We start from the raw sequence: 10,297 nt of genomic DNA on the forward strand, positions 1-10,297 counted from the left end.
GGATTTTTTTTTCTTTCTTGATGGTAATATTTAAAATTACTGTTACAAATCATTTAGTTAATACAAAGTAAAACAAGTTATTTCTTATGTAATTTTAGTTAATTTATGTCTTTCAAGAAATGTGTCCATTTTATCTAACTTGTTGAGTTTGCTTAACTTTTTTCACAATAGTTTTTATTATCATTTCAATACATATAGTTTCTCTTGTGATGTCCTACTTTTCAATTCTGTCATTGGTAATTTGTGGGTCTTTTCCTACTTTTCCTTTCACCAGTATGGCTAGATTTTTATTAATTTTAGTGATTCTTTCAAAGAAAGTGTTTTGGTTTCATTGATTTTTCCCAAATTTTTCCTGCTATTTTATTGATTTCTAATGTTATATTTATTTTCCTTTCTTTTGCTAAATGTAAATTTAATTTGTTCTTATTCAAACTCTTTAAGGTAAAAATTTAGACCATACAATTTCATATTATTCTTTTCTCAGTCTCCTCACTGAGGCATATTAAGTTTCCTATAAGCACTGTTTGGGCTACGTCCACAAATTTTAATGTACAATATTCAATATCATAAAGTTCAAAGTATGTTCTAATTTCTCCTGTTATTTCTTTGATACACAGGTTATTTAGAAGTATTTTGTTTAGCTTCTAATATTTCTGGCTTTTCTAAGATATTTTTTCATTGATTTCTAATTTAATTCTCTTGTGAAGAGTGAATATTTTAGAATATTTCATTTCCTTTAATTTTATTGCAACTTGTTTTATGGTCCAGTATATGAATGGTCCTAGCCAGTGTTCCATGCACACTTGAGAAAAATGTGTTTCCCACTGTTGCTGGGTATAAAGCTTTATTAATGTAAGTTAGAATATTTGGGTTGATAGTCTTGTACAACTTTTTTTGCTTCTTTTCTCTGTGATTAGTTTACCAGACTCTGAGAGAGAAAAAGTGAAATAATTCAGCAAAATTGTAGATTTAAGTATTTTTTCCTGTCATCTTTGTTTTATGTATAATGACCCCACATAGTAGGTGCACATACATTCAGTATTGCTTTATCCTCTTAAAGAACAATCCATGTAGTCATTCTAAAATGATTAAAAGAACCACTGGTAAGGTCTAGAGAAATTCTACACTATGATTAATTTAGTTTCACTCCTAATGTATGACCTTTTGGGCATCTCTACAAATGCCACTTATGTTCCATGAGGTTCCTCCAATCTGGTTAAACTCACCACTTTTCCAGTCCTACAAGTGTTCTGGAAGTTTTCCATCTTATGGCTCTATGGTAGTTGTATTTCCTTAATAGTTCTTCTTTGTCTGGCCTTGTGGAGTCATTCTGTGCATGCTTAATTTAGCATTCAGCCAAGGAATCGGGGTGACACTTGCAGATCTTTGGAGCTCTTTCTCTGAGTAGCTTTCTCTTTGTCAGTACTCTGCCTTCCAAATACCAGGTCACTAAGCCTTGCTAATCTCCAATTTCTGTGTATTCAATTCAGCAAGATTATGAAACCATGCTTACGCCACTTCTCGTTGTGCCAGGGTCCAGTAATTAACTCCATTCAGAAAGCTGAGGCATTAAGAGGGTTCATCTGGTTTTGGGTTCTTTTCTCCCTACAGAGTCACAATTGTTTGCTGCCTACTCTCAAATGAATGGGTAGCAAAGCTAGCAGTAAAGAACCTGCCTGCCAGTGAAGTAGACACCAGAGCCGTGGGTTTGATCCTTGGGTCAGGAAAATCCCCTGGAGGAAGAGATGGCAACGCCCTCAAGTATTCTTGCCTGGAGAATCCTATGGACAAAGGAGACTGGAAAGCCACAGACCACAAAGAGTCAGACACGACTTAAGCAACTTAACACTCAAATAGAAATGGCTGTTTTCATAAAAATTATCCAGTTCTAGAACTGACTATGACTGGATAGCCATTTAGTATCATTACTTCATCAAGGTTGAAAAGTGGAACCCCTATTCCATTTTGAAATACTGAAACCCTATTCCATTATATATATTTGCTAGGTTAAAATATATGTATCTCCTCATAACTTTTAGTCATTACTCTTCCTTTTCCCTTTTGGCATAAAATAAATTTTTCCTATACTTCTACTACTTACTTACTTATCACAAACATTGCATTATATTACTTTACTTTACATTTTCACAAACAATACTGAAGTATGAAATAAGTAGCTCTGCTTCTATTAGTCATGTCAGCCAAGTACTAAAGCTAGTCATTTGTGTTCATCATTATACTCTAGCATGAGTTCAGTTCAGTTCAGTTCAGTCTCTCAGTCGTGTCCGACTCTTTGCGACCCCATGAACTGCAGCACGCCAGGTCTCCCTGTCCATCACCAGCGCCTGGAGCCGAGTCAAACTCATGTCCATCACGTCTGTGATGCCTTCTAACCATCTCATCCTCTGTTATCCCCTTCTCCTCCTGTCCTCAATCTTTCCCAGCATCAGGGTCTTTTCCAGTGAGTTAGCTCTTTGCATCAGGTGGCCAGAGTATTGGAGTTTCAGCTTCAACATCAGTCCTTCCAATGAACACCCAGGTCTGATCTCCTTTAGGATGGACTGGTTGGATCTCCTTGTAGTCCAAGGGACTCTCAAGAGTCTTCTCCAACACCACATTTCAAAAGCGTCAGTTAACCCTTTTTTAAAAAGAATTCCAGTTGCTGTTGGTTTACTTTTCGTGAAACCATGTCTGGACGCGGCAAAGGCGGCAAAGGTCTGGGGAAAGGCGGCGCTAAGCGCCATCGTAAGGTTCTGCGCGACAACATCCAGGGCGTCACTAAACCTGCTATCCGCCGCCTGGCTCGTCGTGGTGGTGTGAAGCGCATCTCCGGGCTCATCTACGAAGAGACCCGCGGGGTCCTGAAAGTGTTTCTGGAGATCGTGATCCGGGACGCGGTCACCTACACCGAGCATGCCAAGCGGAAGACAGTCACCGCTATGGACGTGGTCTACGCTCTCAAGCGCCAGGGCCATACTCTCTACGGCTTTGGCGGTTAAGCTTTCCAGTTTGCTCTCAGGAGCTTGATTTCAACCAAAGGCCCTTTTCAGGGCCACGAAAAAAAAAAAAAAAAAAAAAAAAAAAAAAAAAAAAAAAGAATTCCAGAAGCCCTTTTTTTATTATGCTCTTAGAATTTTTAACTCTATTCTTGGCTATTTATAACACTTTTGGTTCTTTAGTTTGTTTCATTATTTTATTGAAGAGTAACACATATTCATTAAAAATGAGAAGGAAAATTATTGAAGTGGAGAGAACTCACAGTCCATATAACCTTTTCTCTTTTTCATTGGCATAATGTTTAAAGCTTTGTTCAGTTGTATTTTATAAGATTTTTCAAAGTAGAAAGTAAATCTTGCCCAAGAGAAGAATTTTCCAGAAGAAATTTCTATCTCAAATTACAATATTATATTGCCATAATGAGAAACATCAATATTTAACAAAATTTCTTCTTTTTACTTTTCAACCAAATGCCATTTGGAAAACCAAATGTGATGATTCCCCTCCACATTCTTAAAGAATACTTTTTTTTTGGTTGGTTGGTGGGTGTTTTTTAAATTTTTAATTGAAGGATAATTGCTTTATAATATTGTTTCCATTTCTACCATACACCAACAAAAATTAGCCATAGGTGTATATATTTCCACTCTGTCTTTAACCTCTGTCCCACTTCCCACCCCATATCACCCCTCTAGTTTGTTACAGAGCCCCAGTTTAAGTTCCTTGAATCACATAGCCAATTTCCTTTGACTATCTACTCTTGATATGGCCAATTATATCAGGTGAAATTTCCCTAAATGGTGATTTTCTTCAGAGTACCCGTGACAAGCTGGAGTGTACTAGCTCTTTTAAACATTAACTTTTCCTTTCTTTAGTTATTTATGATGATTCACATCTCCATTGTTTGGATTGTATCTCTAAAAGTATAAATATTTTATGGTAACCTCATTCATAAAAATTCCACTGATTTATGTGAAGACACAAGCAATAATAAAACAATAATAATTAACATTTGTTAAGAATTAATTTACATTTTATGTTAGTTCAGTTCAGTCGCTCAGTTGTGTCCAACTCTTTGCAACCCCACGGACTAAAGCATGCCAGGCCTGTATATGACCAACTCCTGGAGATTACTCAACCATTTCATCCTTTGTCATCCCCTTCTCCTCCCACTTTCAATCTTCCCTAGCATCAGGGCCTTTTCAAATGAGTCAGTTCTTTGATCAGGTGGCCAAAGTATTGGAACTTCAGCTTCAGCATCAGTCCTTTCAATGCATATTCAGGACTGATTTCCTTTAAGATTGACTGGTTGGAACTCTTTGTAGTCCAAGGGACTCTCAAGAGTCTTCTCCAACACCACAATTCAAAAGTATCAATTCTTCCGTGCTCAGCTTTCTTTATAGTCCAACTCTTATGTTCATACATGACCACAGAAAAACCATAGCCTTGACTAGACAGACTTTTGTTGGCAAAGTAATGTCTCTGCTTTTAAATATGCTGTCTAGGTTGGTCACAACTGTTTTTCCAAGGAGCAAGCTGATTTCATGGCTGCCAGTCACCAATTGCAGTGATTTTGGAGCCCCCAAATAAATAAAGTCTGTCATTGTTTCCATTGTTTCCTCATCTATTTGCCATGAAGTGATGGGACTGGATGCCATGATCTTCATTTTTTGAATGTTGAATTTTAAGCCAGCTTTTCACTTCCCTATTTTGCTTTCGTCAAGAGGCTTTTTATTTTTTTGCTTTCTGCCATAAGGGTGGTTTCATCTGCAAATCTAAGGTTATTGATATTTCTTCAGGCAATCTTGATTCCAGCCTGTGCTTCATCCAGCCTGGCATTTCTCATGAGGTACTCTGCATCTAAGTTAAATAAGCAGGGTGACAATATACAGCCTTGATGTATTCCTTTCCCTATTTGGAACCAGTCTTTTTTTCCATGTCCAGTTCTAACTATTGATTCTTGACCTGCATACAGATTTCTCAGGAGGCAGGTCAGGTGGCCTGGTATTCCCATCTCTTTAAGAATTTTCCACAGTTTGTTGTGCTCTACACAGTCAAAGGCTTTGGCATAATCAATAAAGCAGAAGTAGAGATTTCTGGAATTCTCTTGCTTTTTCAGTGATCCAACAGATGTTGCCAATTTGATCTCTGGTTCCTCTGCCTTTTCTAAAACCAGTTTACATGTATACCTGTGGCGGATTCATTTTGATATTTGGCAAAACTAATACAATTATGTAAAGTTTAAAAATAAAATAAAATTTAAAAAATAATAATAAAACCAGTTTGAATATCTGGAAGTTCACGGTTCATGTACTGTTGAAGCCTGGCTTGGAGAATTTTGAGCATTACTTTGCTAGCATGTGAGATGAGTGCAATTATGTGGTAGTTTGAACATTCTTTGGCATTGTCTTTCTTTGGGATTAGAATGAAAACTGACTTTTCCAGTCTTTTGGCCACTGCTGAGTTTTCCAAATTTGCTGGCATATTGAGTAAGCACTTCCACAGCATCATCTTTTAGGATTTGAAATAGCTCCACTGGAATTCCATCACCTCCACTAGCTTTGCTCATAGTGATGCTTCCTAAGGCCCACTCGACTTTGCACTCCAGGATGTCACACCATCTCGGTTAGTGGGTCATGAAGATCTTTTTTGTATAGTTCTTCTGTGTATTCTTACCACCTCTTCTTAATATCTTCTGCTTCTGTTAGGTCCATACCATTTCTGTCCTTCATTGTGCTCACCTTTGCATGAAATGTTCCCTTGGTATCTCTAATTTTCTTGAAGAGATCTTTAGTCTTTCCCATTCTATTGTTTTCCTTTATTTCTTTGCATTGATCACTGAAGAAGGCTTTCTTATCTCGCCTTGCTATTCTTTGGAACTCTGCATTCAAATGGGTATACCTTTCCTTTTCTCCTTTGCCTTTTGCTTCTTTTTTTCTCAGCTAATAGTAAGGCTTCCTCAGACAACCATTTTGCCTTTTTGCATTTCTTTTTCTTGGAGGTGGTCTTGATCACTGCATCCTGTACAATGTCATGACCCTCCATCCACAATTCTTCAGGCACTCTATCAGATCTATTTTTTTTTTGTCACTTCCACTGTATAATCTTAAGGGATTTGATTTAAGTCATACCTCAATGGTCTAGTGGTTTTCCCTGCTTATCTATTTGATTATGAATTTGCCAATAAGGAGTTCACGATCTGAGCCACAGTCAACTCCTGGGCTTGTTCGTGCTGACTGTATAGAGCTTCTGCATCTTTGGCTGCAAAGAATAGAATCAATTTGATTTCAGTATTGACCATCTGGTGATGTCCTTGTGTAGAGTCTTCTCTTTGTATTGTTGGAAGAGGGTGTTTGCTATGACCAGGGTTAAATACTTTACATACACCACAAATTTAAGTCAATGTTCTATTTATTTGTTGCTTTCTTCCTCCTTTTCTGGTGAGATAAAGCTCTTGCTTAAGGGTATCTTCTATGCTATAGTCTCATTTAGTAATGTAAACACCTACATTATGGCTGTAACTAAAACCTGATCTTACTTCTTATCTCTTCCATTTCAATACATGGACTTTAAATATTCACTAGTGTTTCAGCATTTTGGAACCCCGTAACCTTAAGATCTATAGAACTTCAATTTTTTTTTTCTTCAAAATTTGACCCTGTAGTAGGACCCAGTTGAGAGAACAGACTCTCTTTCTCTCTTTTCTGTACACACACACCCACACACAGTTTGTGTATCTACAAGATAGCACCTTTTGACTTAGCACAATAACGAAAAGGATACATTGAGAAGATGCTGAATTTGCTTTGACAGGATTGTTTGGTTATGAATAAAATGGACCACTGATTTGAGAAGTCCAGAAAAAATTGGATGGGCCTGAAGCTTCCGAAGACAACTAAAGCTATACATAGGTATTTGGATTAATCTGTTAGCAGAAAATTTAAGATTATGAGTTGTTTTCCTTTTTCACCTGACGGTGTGTTTTCTTTACTGACACAATCATTGCCTTTTTGAATTTCTGTGATAGGTGAAGAGATATACAAGTAATAAAAGTACATGATAGTGGAGTGGGTTATATTTGGGATTATTTTGTACCAAATGTGATGCTAATGTCTTCTACCTTATTCAATGATAAACAATTTGAGCTTCTGTATACAGAGAAATAACATCACATTAGGTAATTATAATGGTTTTCATTTGATCACAGAATTTGAAATGCATTTATCTGAAGACTTATACATTTGTTTTAATTAAAGCAAATGTCAGAAACATTGTAATTTTATTTCTCCAATAACATCTCCCTCTTTGAGATCTACTTTGTGTGACTCAGTCTTCAAATTACTCTCTTTTTTCTGTTTCTAGTCATTATTCTTAAGGGATTTAGATCCTTTATAACTGGAGTTTAACTCACTATGCAATTTTAAAGGCTCAGATATGTTTTCTGAGACAGGAGCTTAAGTATTATACAAATTAATACTTTTTCTCTGCATAAATTTTTGAATCACTACCAAAATTATGCATTGACAAATACCTCTATACAACAGGATTAAAATGTGAGTTTCTCTCCAGTGTTCCTCTTGGAGGAAGTAGACTCAATTGGCTTAAGAGATTTTTTTTTTCCATCCACTGTATCAGACTCTCCTGAGAAGACACTAGTAGAAACTAAAATATGTTTAGTTTACTATCATGAAGTTATACTTTCAGTTACTTTGTGAATACAATGAATATCCATTGAAAATCAATGTTAGATGCAGTATTTACTTAATCTGTATATTTCCCCCCCGCCTTTGGCTGTGATGGATCAGCATTGCTGTGCTGGTTTTTTCTCTGGTTGTGGCAAGCAGGAATGACTCTCTAGTTGCAGTGTATGGGCTACTGCAGTGGCTTCTCTTGTTGCAGAACATACGTTCCAGAGCAGAGACTCAGTAGTTGTGCTGCACAGGGTTAGTTAAGTCTGGAGGCATGTAGGATCTTCCTGGACCGGGGACAGAACTTATGTCTCCTACATTGGCAGGCAGATTCTTTTTTATTATTATTTTTTTAAATTTTATTTTATTTTTAAACTTTACATAATTGTATTAGTTTTGCCAAACATCAAAATGAATCCATCACAGGTATACATGTGCTCCCCCTCCTGAACCCTCCTCCCTCCTCCCTCCCCATACCATCCCTCCAGGTCGTCCCAGTGCACCAGCCCCAAGCATCCAGTATCGTGCATTGAACCTGGACTGGCATCTCATTTCATACATGATATTTTACATGTTTCAATGCCATTCTCCCAAATCAAAAAAAGAATACATTTGAATCAGTTCTAATGAGGTGGATGAAACTGGAGCCTATTATACAGAGCGAAATAAGCCAGAAGGAAAAACACCAATACAGTATACTAATGCATATATATGGAATTTAGAAAGATGGTAACAGGCAGATTCTTTATCACTGAACCACTGGGGAAGCCCTGAATTTCTTTTAATTGCATTTTTTTTTTTTGAAAAATTTTCTTTCTTACAAAAACTGCTGAATGGGGAACTGTTTTCATCCTTTATTATATCTACTAATGAGGGGCTAGTTATCAAGAATATGATACAGATGATGTTGGCAAAGGTAAATCCTTATAAAAGTTTGTGAAGATCCTGCTTTATTAATGGAACTACTAGAATTTTCTAAACTAGGAAGTTAATTGTGGATATTATTATCTTTCCTTTCCACAAGCATTGTGAAGCATTTGCATTAGGAGTTGAAAATGTATCTTACTTCACCAAAGCTAAGTTTCTTCTGTATTAGAATAATTTGCTTATGGGAGATATAGAGGAAAGTATTTGTTTACAAGTAAAATACTGTAGTGATTCAGAAGATTCTACCCCTGTTCTTCCCTTTACTTGTAGCAAAGACCTTTTAATTTCTAACTTAAAAGAAGCTTAAAGGACCTCAACACTGATTCAAATGTTCATTAAGTCATAGCAAGATTCCCTTTCTTGGTGTTCATGGTGGAATTTTAGCCAGGAGACAGTAAGTGAACCTTGGCTATTTAAAAAGGGGGCGGGGACTAACAACTAGACTTAAACCAATTTTGCCCAATTTGACTGTGTACTTATAATTTCGCTCTGCAAGGTTATTTACCCCAAATTATTACTAATGTAACTTTGAGCAGATAAATAAGTAAAGCATTTTCCTTTCAGTTTTACCTCTGCTGGGTTTGTGTTCAGTGACACAGCAGTAAGTAGCATGTCCAGCCACAAGCTGATCACTGGGAGCTGAGTGCAGGGAGCCAAGAGGAGACCAGACATGATGAAAGCTGTTGCTTTCTTCTTTCCAGGTAAGGGTCCCTGGGTGCTCATCCCTGGGACCTCCTTAGCCAGCTGTTCCTCTTAACTATCTCTCCCTCTACATCCAGCTCAGGACGAGAGTGATGCATTAACAGCGCAGTGCTGGGAACACCATAGTGTGCCTGATGGTGTGCAGAAAGCCTTCTCCTCACATGCTTTTGCTGTGCAGTTCATTTTTTAACAAAGGACTAGAAAGGAAAATGTGGATGTCAGTAGAAGAGAAGAGCAGGGGGTGAAAGACCACTTTGTAGCAAATGAATTACATTCAAAGTCAATTTTTAACTAATTCTTCCTGTGGCTATTAAAAGAGCTAGCATTACATAGAGTCACAAACCAATCCCTAGAAAATGAGTATCAGTTAGAGACCCACTTCGGGGCATAAAGTATCCTCTTTAGAGAAAATCATTCTTGAAGTCCGTATATTAAGTTTGTTCTCACTATTCTTAGGCAGGTTTAAAAAATATAGCAGAAAAGAAAGATAAACGGTTGGATTTATCCATTTTAAAGAGACCATAAATTGACCTCCTGCTGATGACAAAGTACTCAGTAAGAGGGAAAAAACAAACCGAAAAAATCCACAAAGAAACCCTTCACAGCCAACAATAGAGATGGCTTCAGTTCAATTTCCTTTCATATAGAGGATCCTGCTTTGTATTTTAGTCCCATAAAACATTTATTAGGAGAAAATTCAGGAATATTATCAAATCACCAAAAAGCAAAAGCCTAATGCATGTGGGCACAAAACATTTTTGTAACTCCTTTGACATATGAGCTAGCTGTAATGTAAAATTTCTTGTTTACTCCTTTATTCATTCAATCCTTCTTTCTTCCTCCCCTTCCATATCCCCTCTCTTCTTAATTTTCTTCATTTTTTCCCTTTCTGACTTCCTTCTGTGCTTTCTTTTTTATGAAAGGCCCAATTCCAAAAAGTGGGAAGTATTATGGAAAGCTAAGTATCTTTTCCTTAAAGAACT

The 10,297-nt window shown here is 36.9% G+C and overlaps 1 protein-coding gene across 1 annotated transcript; it reads left to right on the forward strand.

Moving 5' to 3' along the window:
- Window positions 1-2,687: 2,687 nt before the first annotated feature.
- LOC102287406 (histone H4) lies at window positions 2,688-3,028 on the forward strand. Its single transcript, XM_014477089.2, has one exon. The coding sequence runs from the start codon at window positions 2,688-2,690 to the stop codon at window positions 2,997-2,999; it is 312 nt and encodes a 103-aa protein (XP_014332575.2). The 3' UTR covers window positions 3,000-3,028.
- The last annotated feature ends 7,269 nt before the right edge of the window (window positions 3,029-10,297 follow it).

Source organism: Bos mutus, chromosome 5 (genome assembly GCF_027580195.1).
Source record: "Bos mutus isolate GX-2022 chromosome 5, NWIPB_WYAK_1.1, whole genome shotgun sequence".
NCBI classification, from domain to species: Eukaryota; Metazoa; Chordata; class Mammalia; order Artiodactyla; family Bovidae; genus Bos; species Bos mutus.